Raw genomic sequence first — 17,040 nt, 5'->3', positions numbered from 1 at the left:
ATGAATGGTCTAAAATTCCTTTAATGTTCAAATAAACACTAAATTAAAGCTTGGAAGCACATTCAAATAAACCACTACTGACCCAAATCTTATTTTATGTTGATATTTTGAGTTCATTAAAGCGATAACTAAATGGCACTTTAGTAGCTTATAATAAAGACCTTCCATCTGCAGAGCAACAATAAAACTCTGGGCTATATTTTTTCCCTCAGGGGAAGAGTTGCAGAGAGCCCTGTAAAGATGAGACTCCGGCTGTAAATAAAATGGGCTGAAAAGCCTCAGTTGTGCTCAACAATACATTTGACAGCATCTCAGCACGTCTGTCATTACGCTGTTATGTCAAGCAGAGTTTTTATGAGGAGTTATTGTAACGGTGAGATGTTTTAATGAGCTGTGAAATTTTTTCTCAACTGGAAAAAAAACCTGTTAGACATCAATAAGGCACTGCGTATGTCTTTTTGTCATCACATTTTGCCCTTCATTTCTTCCAATAAAGATTTACACTGTAATAACAGCACGGTGCTGTTAGGCTTAATTGGGAAAACCACATGCCTAAGTCAAAAGATAGATATAATTTCCTGCAATTACAGTAGCAGCTTACAGTAAAGTATCACCCTGTTCTGGTGGCTGAGGCAAAAAATACTTCAGCTTTCAACATATTAATGCCAGTTACTGATATAACGATTAAGTTCAAAAGGTTTGAAATCTGAGGCAGATGTAAACTGAAAATCAGCTTGCAGAGCCGAGCGTTTTGTAAAAGGTTGTTTAGCATTAAACTCAGCGCATATAAAAAGAGAAGATAGATGTAATGAAGTTTAAATGCACTCATTATGCACATCAAGACACATTAAAGACTTAGTTTTTGAATGTGGAAGAATAATGCAACAACAATCAACTTCAATCCCTTCTCACAACTACAATTTAATTGACGTGAATATAAATTTTGCTTACACAGGTTGAATTATCTAGATACAACCTAACTACATTCTGGTCAACATTTTGGTTGCAGAGGAATCAAAAACCTTTTGTAGACATAACAAAATCTGGGTGAATATTAGACAACTTGTGTTTTTAGTATCAGATTTGGTACAGTTCATTTGAATGGATTGGATTCTTGGCACAGCTGACCCTCAGTATGACGCTGCCACCATCATCCTCAATCGTTGTTGACGTAATTTGATGTTATAAAATTTTACTTTGACTCCTTCAAACTCTGATAAATTCATTGAAGTTGTTTGTTAGGTAATCAGTTCTTCCTAGAGGAAGACAAGTTAAAATGCATATTTAAAAGCCAAAAAATTATGTCCAATGAATGTAAACTTCTAATGAAATGCAAACTCCAAGCAGAAAGGCCCTGGTTAGGATATGAGCCTCCAATCATTTTCCTTCAAAATAAGAGTGCTAACAGCTGCAGCCATAAAAAACAATTCTGGTCCAAACTACAGGTTGAAATGAATTTCCTCTATGGTAAACACAACCCAAACAAGCAAAAAATAAATAAAATAGCATAAATAGTGACACAGAACCCACTGAGGATGTTTTAATTGGGTTTATTTCACTTTACATTCCAAAATATTGGAGCTTTGGCAGCAGGTTGAAAGCAATTGCATTATTAAGTTTTATCTTTAGGTAACTGTGAACAAAACGGAAGACTCACTCTTTACACAGGTTCAATCTTAGACTTGAAAATTCACATCAGGTTACTATTTCATTTATAATTTAAGGCAAATCTGATGCACTTTGGATTGCCACCATGAAAAACCAACTGCAAATGAAGAACACCATCAGATTTAAGACACTATATTGTGATACAGGCACAAATGAAAAAGTACTCATCAAGACCGTATACTACAAGGAATTATTTTCAATTCATGCTTTGGTGAATCCAACATCTGCTCAGTCATCACCTTTTAAAGGGGCAACAGGGTTAAAAAGTGGTCTCTCTCTACGCAGCTGCAGTTTCCCAAAGTTCATCTCAAAGTCTTTCTTGGTGCCGTTTATCATGTCTAGACTCCCTGTGCTAACGTCGTAGCCGCAACTCTTCAGGCGGTGGATACGGTAATTTACGATCTGCGTGGTTAGCTCCAGGACGGTTGGAGTCTGTATGATTTGAGACATGCTGATCCCAGCGCTGAGGAGGCCCTCAAAGCGCTCAGCCAGAGTGGATTCTGGATGGTAAAGCAGAGCCGGACACTTGAGGATAATCTCCCTCAGCTCTGCGTCAGAGCAGCCGATGGTTTCCTGGGAGAAAGCCAGGGTCCGACACATGCTGTCCGGATTCAGCTCGGTGACGAAGCCCCGCAGTTTGGAGAGGAGACGGAGGAGTTCGCTGGTGGTGAACCCTCTGTCTTTGAGGAACAGCAGATTCTGCCTCAGCACCTCCGGCGGCTTTAGCAGAACAAACGGGTTCTGGCTCAGCAGCTTCTGCAGCCATATTCTCATGTTGGCTTCGTCGCCACCCAGCTCCGTGTAGGCCTGTTGGAGGGTGCAGACCATCAGCTGGTTCTGCTCAACAGGCCTGCGGAAGCTCTGTGGAGCACTGGCCATGAGTTTGGTAATGATCCTCTTGTTAAGGTTCAGGCTCTGGAAGTAAGCAATGTTTTTCCGCTGGTTTTCTAGGTGACTAGATGCGGAGAAGAAGGAGGCTGGGAATTTCTCAATAATACCAATCAGCTGTCTGTGGTTCGGACAGACAGACATCCACAGCTCCTGCTGGGCCTGCAGTTGCTCCGGATTACAGAGGACGGCCTCAGGGTGAACAGCCAAGATGTGAGCGATGATGGGGATCGAGGCACCCATGTCTCTCAGCAGGCTGGCTACCTCCTTAGTGTAGGCTGGATTTTGATGCAGCACCCATCCTTTAAGTTTCCGAACTTTCTGGATGTCCACAGACAGCTCATAAAGAGCTTCCACAGTCTGTTGATTTTCCACAGAGCTGAGTGTTGAACATGCCTTGAGGTTTGAAAGTAAAAGTGGGACATGTTGACATCGGAGGCACAAGGATGTTGCAATCAACCGCAACATTGAGACAAAGTCCTCTGGCTGCTCAGTTGCTGTGATAAAAGACAATAAAAATAACAATCAAATGAGGACGCTCAGTCATGAGAGCTGGTTCAAACAGGTGTAGTCATAAACAGGCTTTCTGATTTTATCTGCAGTTCTGTTTTACTTTAAGTCATGCTGCATTCACTGCAACATGAATATAAAATAACATAAATTGAATTATTTTCTTTGGCTATTACTTGACGAGATGGTATTATTCACAAGAAAATCGACATTTATTGTCACCATTCACCTCTTTCCAAATGTATCTTTAATGGACCTTCAACATTTTAGGAAAAAAGACGTAGAACGGAGCAGAAAGATGAAGTCAAGGATTACGGAGCCAATATGTTGTAGAGAAAAAATGATGGCTGGCTGTAATCTTACCTTTTGTACGTAATACTGTTTTGTTATATATATATATATATAATTATAGCACATACAACATGTTAAATCTAGATAAAAGTACTTTATTTCTAAAATTTCAGTCAATCTATTGCTGAAACAAATTGTTGTGTAGCCACGTGATAGGTACATGTGGCATACACTTATATTATTTCAGCGGCACAATATATATGTGATACATTGTGCAGCTCTATAATTAAGTACTGTTTTTTAAAAGTAGCTGGTTGGCCTGAGGCATGAGCAGCATGTCTGTTGAGTTGCAAATTTTTTTTTTAATATATTTTTTTCTTTTCTCTTTTTTTGCAGCTGCAGCCTCTAGGCTTTGGATCAGTCTCCATTTTTCGGTGTGGTCTGCTAGATCTTTAAATGACTTCATATCTCTGTTAAAAACTCATCTTTTTAAGCTGTCTTTCAATATCCAGAGAGCAAGACCGGTCATTGTTTATTCTGTGCCTTTTATCATTGACTTTATTGTACATATTGTTTACCTTTTTGGCACTGTTTGTTTTTATTACTTTCTTATTTAATTTTCTATTCTTCATGTCATTCACCTGCATACGAGTTATATAAATAGCTTTTCAACTGTTGCTTTAAAGCAGCTTTTCCTTAAAAAGAGTGATAGACAGTGTGGAATAAAATAATTATTCACAGTGTGTTTACTTTTATTAGAAGTTATTTAATATTAATCTTACAATGTTTAATCAGTTTATTATATCTTACTCAGGCTTACAGAGTCATTGTTTCTCTTTTGGCCTTCACAGCTTCACAGTACAGTTTGCCTTAGTGTGTCAGAAGCTTAGCAACAGGCGATAAGTAAATAGTTGTCATACCTTGCGGAGTGACAGACCAGACCGATGGCTGAGCGATTATTATTAGGCACAGAATATTCTGTCTGAAACCCATTTTTAACTGAAGGTTGCATTTTTCTCTGTGTGTGTATTAATCTGATAAGCTCCTTGGGAATGTTGGTGATGTCTGTGGGAGAAGGACAGTATACAGTATATATAGAGAGGTGATTCCTTTGTCTAGTTAGATCTCTTCGGAGTTCTCCATCTGTGCAGATGTGAAATAAAGCTGTGTTTTGTTCTTTCTCTTTAACAAGGTTTGGACTTTGTTATTTTTTCTCGCTCCACAGATAGTGTTTTTTTTTTTTTTTCCAGTTTTCACACATCTTGTGTTGTTGGGCAAGACATGTGACCAAAGATCTGAATCAGTCTTTCTCAGCAGTGACCATGGACTAGAAGAGACAGCAAAGCTCAATTCACTGTGGAATAGCTTCCTTTCAGTCACCTTCCTGAGCATCAGGTGGGGTAGGGGGAGCATTTACTCTTACGCCCCATTAAACCAGAGAAGACTCAACCCATCTCTGCAATTTCTCTGGTAAATTACCTCATCTTCGTTTTACACAATAAACCTTAACAGAAATATGCTATGCCCCAATTATTTTTCACTGTAAGCTAAACAAGCACCCCTATCATCCTGAGCCAACACTGTAAGCCTGCTGTGATTACATCTCCCAAAAATAAATAATTTATGATAAATAAATAGATAAAAAACCCATCTAAGGCTTATTTACTTTATACTGAACTGATTCATGTCACTCAACGTTAACTCAACCTTATATTTATAAAAACATGCACCCTGATGTGGTTGGATATAATGGGTTTTCTTCGGTTAATGCCAAATCGAGTTAAAGGAGATAGCATGAGCAAACATGAATGTCTGGTCTGACTCAATACTGACTGATGACACGAAACAACCTTAAAACTGATGCGCTTTTTAATCTGTCACACAATAAATACGAATATATTATTGCTTGGAAGCTAACAGCTGGATGACACTAAAGTAGCCCCGATACACTGCAGGGGGCACATTAACTAAGTAATGGGCTGGATTTTATAGGTTTAGAAACATATGTATTTAACTGAAGTATTGAAATACCTTAAAATATAGAGTAATACAGAAAAACATTTGTAACTTAAATGAATTACCTTTAGCAGCGGTCAGAGGATATGACGTTTTGTTATGAAACACATTTCTAGTGTGGGTGAAAACAGTGACACACAGTGGCAGTAAGAGGTATCGCAAAAAACTGCAACCGATACGAAACATTAGAAATATTTTGGGGTTTTTTTTGGAAAAGGAAAATCTTTTTTCCTTTTCCAAAAGGAAAAAAAGATTTACATATATAAACTATATACATAAAACATGTATATAGTTTTAACAAGCTAATTAATAGCTAGCTAATTTGTCGAGCATTGTGTTCCCTTAAGCAGGGTGGAGTTACTAACTACTACAAATGTAGTCAATGAACATTTGAAATGTGCTAGGCAGATAAACTTGACTTGATGATTTACTGTGTTGTTTAGGCACTCCCAAAAGGAGTGCCTAAACATTTATCATTTATTTATTTATCATAAATCTATTGGAGATTCAAGGATTTTCCAAACATGAAAAAATCAAAGCAACACTCCAGGTATGTTTTTGATGATTTCAATAACATCATAACATGATATGAAGCTCAAAAAAGTTGATTTTACATAATATCCCCTTTAAACAATAGAAAGTAAGCATAACATTTTAGTTAAGACTTTGCATTTTTTTTATTTCAAGAGTACACATTTCTTCTTTCTTATTACCACACAACTTGCAACTTTTGCTTTTTCTATTCTCGACATTAAATATTCTAAAAAATTCCTAACTAGCAAAAAGAAAACCCTCTTCATTATTTTTTCCCCCAGTACACCTCATGCTACTTTGCAGCTCTCACCTTTTTAAAACTCTGCTAATTTATTTCCCCCCGTAAGTCCAGTAATCAAATAATTTTTGGAAAAATTTGGATCTCAAACAGCAGTTGGTGCGCCTCCAAACCCTGGAGCACGAGGGGTCCTGATGAGTGTAATCAGCGCCAGACTGAATTGGACCGAACACATGGAGAGTTTTTCACAGTTGGTGCTTAATCATGATGCTTGATCATCAGCTCTGCAAGCTGTTGCCTCTGCCAAACAGGACCTGCTGCTGCTGCTGTGCGAGTATCTGGGTCCATTATAGTTTATGTGCTAGTAAACTGATTATTTACCCCAAGGGAAAACAGATTGGTGCTAGAATTGTACTTATTTCAGTAATTTTTTATTTTTTTTTGACAGATGTCCACATATGAAGAGATAAATGTGACTGTTTTTGTTTCAGTACTGTCAGTGGATTTCATGACTTTCATGGGAAATTCCTTAGAGTGGAATCAAAGAAACACATCTGTTGTCACATTCCCACTCAACCTGCTAATTGTTTCAATAGCTTTTATCGAGACGTTTTATAGCGGATTTAAAAACTTAAACATGCTTTCAAAGTAGACAAATCAAAAATGAACAAAGAAAGAACGATAATCATTTCACATAGAAGAGACTACAGGTCTCTGTCAAGGTGCTCTGACAAATGAGACTTTTGTTTTGTTTGTGGACGTATTGTGGTTTCTCTAATGTTTAACTTTGTGTGAGGTCTTTGAGAATGTTCCCACATTACAGAACTGGCGCTAATAACGAAACAGAATAAAACAGGAGATTCCTGTCAGCATAGTCTGAGTACCTCCTCACATCTCCCCACGCCACAAAGTTTCCACTATCTAGTGATGTAAGGGTATTTTAATAATCTTTTTAACCAAATGGATCTGGGTAGGTTCGGGGATTCCCAGCTAAAAAATAGCCTCTGACTCAGACATTGTTGAACTGTTTTTTACGAGTCATTCTCATGCTTTAAATTTCTTTCGCTTTCTTTTTGTGAAAAGAAAAAAATGAAAGATCAAGCTTAATAATAGCTGTGTTGTGAATACAGGATATATTATTCAGCGAATACAGTCATGTGAGGGGCTATTTGTCAGATTTACAGCTTCTATTATAAACCCCAAATTTAGCTTTTGAGGGATGATTTTAATTGTAGGTTGAAAAACACCATCCAAAGCAATCTGGCTTTGTGTGAAAAATGCATCCCCCCCCTCCCCTTTGTTAAATTGAGAAATAATTGATTTAGTTTAATTGTGTAATTTCGTTTCCCCTTGCCACACTGGGGTTGGTTATAGAGCTAAGAAATTTAAATAGAATGTATCTGACAGTATAAAGTCGGCTAATATGTGTTAAAAAGCAATATATTATGAGGTGATCTGAAGAAATGTTAAAGCAAATGAGAAAAAAGTCAATACCTTCTAGTTTGAAAAGGGTAACAATGCAATCTTTAAGGCTTTAGGACCCAAGCAAAATACAGAGAGAGATTTTCATAATGATCAGAAATACTTATGGGAAGCCAAGACAAAAGTGTATCTTGTTGAATGGTGTGTATCCTGTTACATCTGGCATAAAACTAACAGTAAACCAGAAGAAGAACAAGACACCAGCAACTCTATTCTCTGTAGTGCAAGAATATTTTGTACACTGAACACAAAAGCTTTTTGTGATGTTTTCTCCTTTCTGCGTGAATTACGAGCAGATATTCAATGGATGCAAGTCTGATACTGAATGAATCATCTTTTACTGCTACAATTTGCCTGTAAGTCCATCCCACCACTGACAACTTAATAGTAACAGGGCAAAGGATAATAAATGTGACCATAACAATGCTGCATTGTGACGGCTTATGTTTGAAAATTCTAGTTTATTGTATTCTTACATCTCAGCATCCAGTTAAAAATTAACTGATCTGCAATAACATTACTATGATTTTTACTATGAGAAGGAAAATACATTACATATTAACATGGCATTGCAGGATAAGTGCTGACTAAACTGTTAAATAAATAACCAGACTCACATTTGTCACAAGGTGTAAAGTTCATACAAAAAAAGTGTTGTATGGTTACTTAGTTATCAGTAGGGAAAACGTACATTATGTTAAACACAGAAAACATCATGCAAAACTACCACATGAATTCATTCTTGAACAGAAGGGATCTGTTTAGGACAAAAGAAAAAGAGGTGCATGTACTCAAAATCACAACAAAGAAAACTACACCAACATAAGGAAGGGGGAAATTAAGATAAATATGTTATGTTAAAATGTGTTAATATGTTAAAAGTACCGCATAATATGTTATCTGCGCTGCAAAGAAAGCTGTGTGTCATGGCTGTCATAAAATGGGGCAGTGGGCCAGAGTGTGTCGACACAGATAATTAGTAAACTAGGTTACAGAGACCTAAAGATGAGCCAACCTCATATCTTGTACGTTTGGAGTGTCATAAAAATGAGAAAAGGGAATCATGAACTGTAGCTGAAGGCTGATGAAACTCAGGTTGAATTTAAAATTGACACTGTCGCCGATGTCAGTGTGATAAATGAAGACTCTTTTCACACAGTACAGCCCTGAAGGAACTCTGAAGTCATCTGATTGGCCCATGAACAGCCCAGGAGGGGAGCAGCTGTTTTGATGTCAAACCCAAACAAGGAAAAAAAATCTGTCTGAGGGTTATAGTCTGTGGATATAAAGTCACCAGTCTAGTCAGGAGATATCTTTGAGTAAGGATGAACTTGGTGAGGCGAAGGTGTGAACATCAGCAAGCATGTGGAGAACATCACATTAAAATCAGAGCTAGTTAAATACCACTAAGCAGTGAAGTTGTACACACTGCATACTTTCCCCCCCCTTCCTTTATTACAAAATTTTAAAGAGGACCCCGAAAGAATGGAGATTAATGCAGTCGAAGAGTTACACAACCTACTGAGTGGTGCACTCTCTATGGTGCCAGTTCACAAAAACAGTACTGGCAAAGGATTTGTGTCGACTTGATCCGTTTCAATAGTGAAAAGAGAGAGCTACGTATCTCCCACTCCAGTAGAAATAACCTCTAAATGCAGCTTCAGTGTTTTCCTCTTGATGCTGCCAGAATCGTCTGGCAGTATCCATGACATCCTGACAGCTATAGATTCTGAACATTCATAACTCTATTTGACAGGTATGGCCAATAAAGCTGGGTCATAAAAGACAAGCCAACGCTTGATATTTCTACACAGAGAACTATTATTTATCTGAGCTAATGATAGTAAACTTGGCCACTTAACAGGACAAGTAGCAATTCCCCATGGAACTGCAGCATGACTGTTTTTAAGGTGTTATTGGCTCTTGTGGCCTTTATTTGAGAGTGCTCAGACAGGAAACCACTCCCCTATCTCCTTACTCGTGGAGTAAGGAGATAGGGGGAAGACATGAGACAAAGGTCATGTCAGTTCAAGTCAGAACCTGTGACGCTGCGTCAAGAACCAAGGCCTCCATAAATAATTTGTACTTTACACCTGAGCCACCGCAGCACCCGGAACTGCAACATAATTTAGCTAGGTCTGATTTCATTTCTATTTTCAAACACTTAGGTAGATGTTTTCTGCAGTTTGCATGTTCATAGTTTTTCATCATTGGTGTTGCTAACATTCCTGGTTCAAAGTTAAAGCTCAACAGCCAACGTAAAATATAGTCATTTGAGCAGCTTTGTCCTGTTAAGTGCTTTGAAATGACTTTTGTTGTCACACCATACCAAGAAACGGAACCTTAATTATACACATCATGACTCATATCCTTCCTTGAAAAGATGTGAGAGGTTTAAGCTAAAACAATCTACTACTGATATACATAAACAAAGAGGGCGATTTAGAAGCTTTTGGATGTTACAAATGTAATTTATTGTGCATGTCATGAAAGTTGTCTTCTCGACTTTTATGGCCTGCATAAAGAAGAAACAAAAACTGAAATGATTTTTCATTATGCACAACTTAATAGAAGATTTTACTCTAAGTTTTACTTTGTGTTTTTATTTATTTCAATACGGAGAACTTAGATTCATTTTTAGATATTACCACTTGTACGTTTTTTCTAACACTTTATTATCAAGATCACATCAATAAATGCTTGAAGGGCAAAGTGCAATTTTATTATCTTGCCGAAGTGGACTTCGATACTGAAGAAACAAAATAAACACCTTCCCCCACCTGAAAAACTATGCTTTCCATTTAAAGGCACAGTGTAGTGAAAGTACAAATTCTGTAGTGATTCAGCACAGACACATGGCTCTTACAGAGAAATGCTGTGCCAATAAAGCCAAATCTAAGAGGACTTCTGAGCAGCTGTGTCTGCTCTTACTGGCACTCTAATAAAAAGATTTTTCATTCATCTTTTTGTGTATCATGTTTCCCAATCCTTAATAGACTTGAAACTCACCTTAGGTAAAAGGTTGAGAGATGGCTGTTTTCTTGCATAAAATCTACAATTGAAATAAGACACTCACGGCCTCCTGGAACCTGAACCAGTATGTGATTTTTATCTACATCTAGATTCAGTTCAGATTGTTCTGTTGACTCAATGAACCTATAATGAATTTTTAGTAATAATAACAGAAAAACAACATTGCATGCATTTGCAAATGTGCCAGTAAGCTTACTTGCACGAAACTGTCTTTCCAGAAAGCCTTTAGCCACTCCCACAGCCCGTTTGGTGACTCTGTAGGTCTGGTGTTGAGTGAAAACCTGTCAAAACAGTAAAACATCCTAGTCAAACTACAACCAGGTGAGATGTTAATGACCGACCTAACAAGAGCTTGTCACGATAAAATAACTTTCTTTATTTTACTTTCACCTGTTACTGCTGCCCTTCTCTGATATTTGTTTGTGTGGGAGCGTGTCACTGGGTTTGATTTAGAAAGAGGAAGACAACACAATGAATAGGAGGCGGAACAAGTGAAATACTAAGGTGGCTACATAAAACAGAGACTGTACAAGCTCAGCCCAGTTGTGGTGTGGAAGTGGCAAGACAACCAACATGACCTGCACAAAGATCACAGGCCTTTTGCTTTCCCTCCTCCTCCTCCTCCTCGGTCAGGTCTGCAGTCAGGGGCCAGAGATTGTGTTTAGGGAGGAGGGCGGCAACGTTGTGATGGGTTATTGTTTTGGAGCGGATTATCTTCTTGCTTACAGATCTGCTGCAGGCGGAGAACAACTACTGGGTAACTCCTCGAACCAGAATCTGCCCAACACACCTCCCGTGGACCTGGAGGGTCGAATTCAGATGAATGAAGATGACAATCTGCTTGGGATCCAGATAGATGAACTCACAGACCTGGACTCTGGGATCTACAGGAGAGAATGCTGGCAGAATCATACAATGGTCAACAATCATATGGAGCAGCTCTTCGTGTGCAAAGAAGAGATTTCAGCTGAAGAGATCAAAGTGAATGGTGAAGGTGGAGCGGATATTCGCTGCCAAAGCTCTTCTGTTGGTCAGGAGGGAACTTTTGTGCGCTGGTATCTGGAACTACAGCCTGACTACAAGCCCATACTCCTGCTGGACAGCAGTGTTTCACTGGAGCCGGTGATGAAAGAAATGCAGGATTCTGTGGAGGCCCGAGAAAACGGTGCTGTGCTCATGGTAAATAAAATTGTGTTCCAGAATTTTCCACAGTTTCACTGCACTGTGTTCAAAGGTAAGACTTGCCTTGGTTTCCAAAACCTATTCCTTCCAGACTACAGTTACAGTAAAGAGGTTTATGTCTCCCAAGGGGAAAGAGTAGTGCTAAATTGTAGTGGTGATGGTGGAAACCTGTGGTGGGAGACTCCACAGGGACAACTTAACAGCAGCAGCCCAAGGAACAATGAGATGTACATATCAGCTGGTGAAGAGCCAGACAGCTTCTCCTTAATAATCCCTGTTATTTCTGATGAACACAAAGGGACTTACACATGCATCGCTCCAACATTTGAGATCGAGTACTCTTTGTTTCTATGCCCCAAAAGTGAATTACAAGAAAAGGTTTACTTTAAAGACTCAAATATCTCACTGGAATGTACTTCTGACCTGGATAATCTTACAAGAGTCCAGTGGTTCCGTCATGTACAAGCAGACATCTATGAAATCATTGGTGACACATATGATGAGCTTGTCTCCATCCCAGAGGACCTGGAAGGCAGAGTGGAACTGTCTAATTCTGGATTGCTGAACATCTCTAACCTGCGCAGTGAGGACGAACGGATGTACAGATGTGTTGTTTTGAAAGAATTCCAGGACAATGTCACTGCTGAAGAAAACAATTATGAGGAAGGCATGAATGAGGATTACTTCAACGAAGATGAACACACTGGCGCAGATAGGTGCTTCTTTAAACAGGAGTTTATATTAAAATCTGCATCTGTCCGTAGAATTATCCCTAGAACTTTCCCTAGAACTTTCCCTAGAACTTTCCCTACAACTGTCCCTACAAGTGTCCCTACAAATGACTCTGGATCTCACGTTGTATACGCAGTGGTTGTGGGACTGGTGTTTCTAGTTATTGCAGCTGTAGTCATAGTGATAGTGAAAAAGAGACCATCTGTTTTTGCAAAAAACAGAAACAGAGACAAAGTAACTGAAGTGGATTCTGATTGTAGAGACAGCTTAAAACAAAATGCTGAGGATAAAGTTTAATACTTTTTAGGTTTGTGTTTAGATGTTTTATTTGACCATCTTGTCTATAAACTTTGTTTTAAAAATATTTATCATGTGAAAGTATTTAGTTTACATTGGTTGTATGTAAATAAAGTCACTTAAGTGTATGCTTTCAGTTTCTGTTAACACAATTGTTTTAGTTTTCTCAATAGTGACTTAGGACTTCATACAGAAAATCAAATTAAATTGTGATTTTTTCTTTAAAAGTGTCTCTCGTTCCTGAAAATATTTTGGAAAGCTTTTTAAAAAAGACAAAGCAGTAATTATTTCTCTTTCATCTTAAGCTTTTAAGTGTACTGTGTGGTGTCAACTCTTACATTGCGTGCCAGGTGAGACTCTGATCTGTAAAAACCAGTTTGACTGCTTTAAAGTCAAGGCATTGCTTGGCTTGTTTCAGGGAAGAGAAAAAAAATGACAGATTGCAATTAGATTTTGAAAGAATTCAAGCGGCAACATCTACTAGGAAAGTAATAACCAACAATGCAAAACACCAACAAGATTATATTCAGGTTTCAACTACTGCAAGACTCAATGCAAAATAAGAAGAGGTGGATCTTCAAAACTTTCTAAAGTCTAAGCAGATATGGTTTAACAGAACGCTAACAGTTGCTGAAAAGACACCATCACTTCTGTTTCTTAAAAAAAAAAATTGTTTTGTGAAACATCCAGCATTGTCAGAATTGAGAATTTTGCTGGTGTGTTGCAATGTTAAAGAATAACTGGCGCCAGCATTGATAAAATATAATTATATTATCTTGCATGTTTTTCCTGTCTGCAAACAAACATTTGACCGATTCAAAACAACAAATTCAAGCCTTGAGTTGTGGTTTTCTTTCAAAGTCCAAGAACATATTTGTAAACTTAATTTGCAACTCTACATGAGTCTTAGATGTCAGTGTGCGTGTGTATGTGCTGACCCGGGGAAGGACTGTAAATTTCCCTGGGTTTATTCCGCCCTTCACCCGAAGGCTGGGATAATGACCATGATGAGGCCAAACCAGAAATTATGAATTAATTAGATAACCAAAGGCAAACTAAGTTCAGTTTTAAATCTTAAATTTGATTGGAATTAGGTTTAAATTTAGCTTAGTTTTTAATTGAACTTAAATTTGAACTGCATATATTTTTTTAACTACAATAATCTAAGATGATCGCCATCCTCCTCATACCCTAAAAAGTAGTATTTATTTTTGTTTGTTTTGTAAAATGTCTTTATAGAAAGAATGATTGGACATGTCTGGAGTATCAGAAAATGTTTTGCTGTTTTCTCATCCTGCTTTCACCCCACAGCCAAATGGTAATGCTGCAGACAGAAACCCACAGGTGGTCAGACCAATCTCTTTGCCACAGAATGTGACTGTCCCATGTAAAATGCTATGTGTAATCTTCCGAGACAACTGTTTGTGATTTGCCAATAGATTGGAAACCGATCCCCCATTTGGGAAAGGGAGAGACTTTGTGTCGCTATGTACTATATACTGTAAATTATTTCTGTAAATAAAGGAGAAATCTTGCATGTTACTGCAAGGCTACGGTGCTAACCAATGCTCCACCTTGCAGCCCATAAATGTTTTCAATGCAAAAATCTGAACATTTGTCATCTTTATCATTTGGTAACCCATGCATGTTCAATTTCAAAAACTTAAAAACTGAGAGGAAAAATTCTGGTCTCATTCTCTTTACAGACCTTGATAATCCACTTAATCAACAGCATGTGGAGAGTTGTTATGCAGCAGTCGTTAATCTGTATTCCCAGAGCTCCTGCACAGCGAGGTCACTGAAACGCCTCTGCTCTCCCTCTGGGTCGTCAGTACACTTCAGGTCTCCTTACAATAACAGACCGCACTTCATGTGAAGCATGAATAATGTGAAAGTTATTGTGAAATCTGGATAAGTGGTAAGACGTCATGAAGTAACAAACTTGTGAACATTTGAAAGAAAATCTGTTTGGTGTTAGAATAAGATATCTCCAGAATTTTTTCTGAACCACTGCCAGGTTCTGCCAGTCTATATGGATGCTCGGTGTGTGTTGTGTTTTTGTTTTTTTTTTCAGATGAAATATACAATTTCATCAATAAATATTAAATAGATGAAGTTTTATAAACTTGTTTATTGAAACACTTTCAGATATTAGAGAAATTTTGTTTTTTATCTAATTTTTTTATACTTTTAAGTATTGAACTGCACACAACTGTAACTATTTAGTTTTCATTTTTTGTATATCCTTACTGTTTGAATGTATTCTTGGGACAAGACAGGTGGATGAGATTTTTTTTCTTTTTTCTACTGCCTTTCATTTCGTTGATTTATATATTTTCATCTGTTGTACATACAGTAGTTGTTTTGTTTTTAATTAAATTAATAAATAAAAAAACTGAATACATACTTTCATTGTGAATTGGATTTTTGTACATGCTAAAATACATTTCTTCCCAGTGTTTAATGTAAAATAAGATAAAAGGTGCTGCAGGAAAGAGACACTTCAAGTCCTTTTGAAGAAAAATCACATGTTGTCAAAATAAAAGTGAGAAAAGTAAACCAGGACCAGGTTGACCAATTAGACCAGGTTTCAAAAAGGATTTTAAGTTTATTACACCATAATTTAAAAAAAGGAAAAGAAGAAGGCACAGTTATGAAATGTGTTAAGGCATGTTAACGTCAAATAGGTCAAAAATATTTACTGTGTCATCAGGCATGTCTTCTACAAACCACATTTTCACTGGATCAACAAAGACCGTCGTTTCTCTTACGTTTACCAATCGGGTTCCTGCAGGCACAGAAAACTGCAGCATATGCACTGAGGTAAAACTGTTTCTGCTCTTTATTGTGACACAGCTGCAACTCATTGTAGAAGTCCAAGTTAACGTTGTTATATGTCTTTTTCAAACTCTAATAAATGAGTAAGCACAGTTTTTCACCAAAGCACATCAGTGTTAAAGAAACTGAACCACAAGTTCAGTTTCATTTTCAGAGGCGGCTTATTTTGTTTTAGTGTTAGAACACTGAGAGGCTGAACTAAAATTAACTCTGATCTAAAAGTAAAGATGCACAGAGTCTGCAATTAGAAGTGTTTTGCAATCAGTTTCAAATTTCCTAAACCAGTTTTTAATCCACAGTGAAACACAGCAAACATGTCACATCCTGTGTTTGCAACCATGTTTCTTTTATTGTACAGATCAGGCAGTAATCAGGTCTGGGCTTTTCCTAATGACACTGTAGTAATCTTTACAAAAAATTGTGGTGACTCAGTTATTTCATGATTTAACAAAACCGAGGGGAATATACACTGCTCAAAAAATAAAGGGAACACTTAAACAGGTGTTTAACACTTAAAGTGTTCCCTTTATTTTTTTGAGCAGTATATTTTCACACAAAGCTAAGTTGGTTTGAATAAATTTCCCCCCAATAAATTAAAACTTAATGTAACAGCATTTTTTGACTCCTGGTGTATTTGATTAATATTAAAATATGATAAATCATCTCAAACACTGAAGTGAGACAACAAAATATGTAAGGGGACTCATATTGTTTCACACCAGAGTAAGTCATGCAGAGCACTGCAACAACATGCAGGATTCTCTTCCTCTTTAGTATAAGAAGGATGTCAAATCTATTGTTTTCAGTCAAATTTTGACATATCTGACAGAGGACAGTTTTCCACTTTGCTTCAGTCAGCTGAGCTTATTTATTTATTTATTTATTTATTTTACCTTCAATTTTTCTGGAAAGAAATTCAGAAAGATGATTAATCTCTTTTACAAGCATATCCTGGATTTACTTTTACAGCCAAACTTTGTTGGGATGTGTTACAGAAAACCTTCTAAGAAGGTCGCCAATATATAATAGGGTCTAAAATTAATGTGTGCTTTATTCCATTTCACACAACTGCAACATCCCACTTAGGGTGAAAGGTAACACAAATATCAAAGCAGATGTGGTAAATATAACATCAAAAATGTATTATGACTGGTAATTTAAAATAATGAACTATGACTTTTGCCTGTTCAACTTCATTTAAAAGCTACACAAAGCTTTAAAGAAACAAATCATCTTCTACTGTATTGCTGACACTGCCCCCCAGTGGCAGAAAGACAATGATACCGTATTTAGACCAAATTTCCACAAGCGAGACATCACGTCTATGTTTT

General features: G+C 37.3%; 1 protein-coding gene across 2 annotated transcripts; it reads right to left on the bottom strand.

Annotated features, from left to right (window-relative positions):
- Nucleotides 1–1,534: 1,534 nt before the first annotated feature.
- mterf2 (mitochondrial transcription termination factor 2) lies at nt 1,535–11,143 on the bottom strand. Of its 2 annotated transcripts, XM_023352413.1 has the most exons (3): nt 11,051–11,143; nt 10,857–10,941; nt 1,535–3,053 (listed from the first exon to the last, which is right to left on the bottom strand). In XM_023352413.1, exon 3 carries the CDS (start codon nt 3,022–3,024, stop codon nt 1,897–1,899), a length of 1,128 nt encoding a protein of 375 aa, XP_023208181.1. In that variant the 5' UTR covers nt 3,025–3,053; nt 10,857–10,941; nt 11,051–11,143; the 3' UTR covers nt 1,535–1,896. The 2 variants fall into 2 exon arrangements, with proteins under 2 accessions (XP_023208181.1, XP_005803324.1); XM_005803267.2 differs by lacking the exons at nt 10,857–10,941; nt 11,051–11,143 and adding an exon at nt 5,439–5,482.
- Nucleotides 11,144–17,040: the final 5,897 nt, after the last annotated feature.

This window comes from Xiphophorus maculatus, chromosome 2 (assembly GCF_002775205.1).
Source record: "Xiphophorus maculatus strain JP 163 A chromosome 2, X_maculatus-5.0-male, whole genome shotgun sequence".
Classification (NCBI taxonomy): Eukaryota; Metazoa; Chordata; class Actinopteri; order Cyprinodontiformes; family Poeciliidae; genus Xiphophorus; species Xiphophorus maculatus.
The sequence above is the reverse complement of the archived record's forward strand: the minus strand, read 5'-3'. Positions and strand labels throughout refer to the sequence as shown.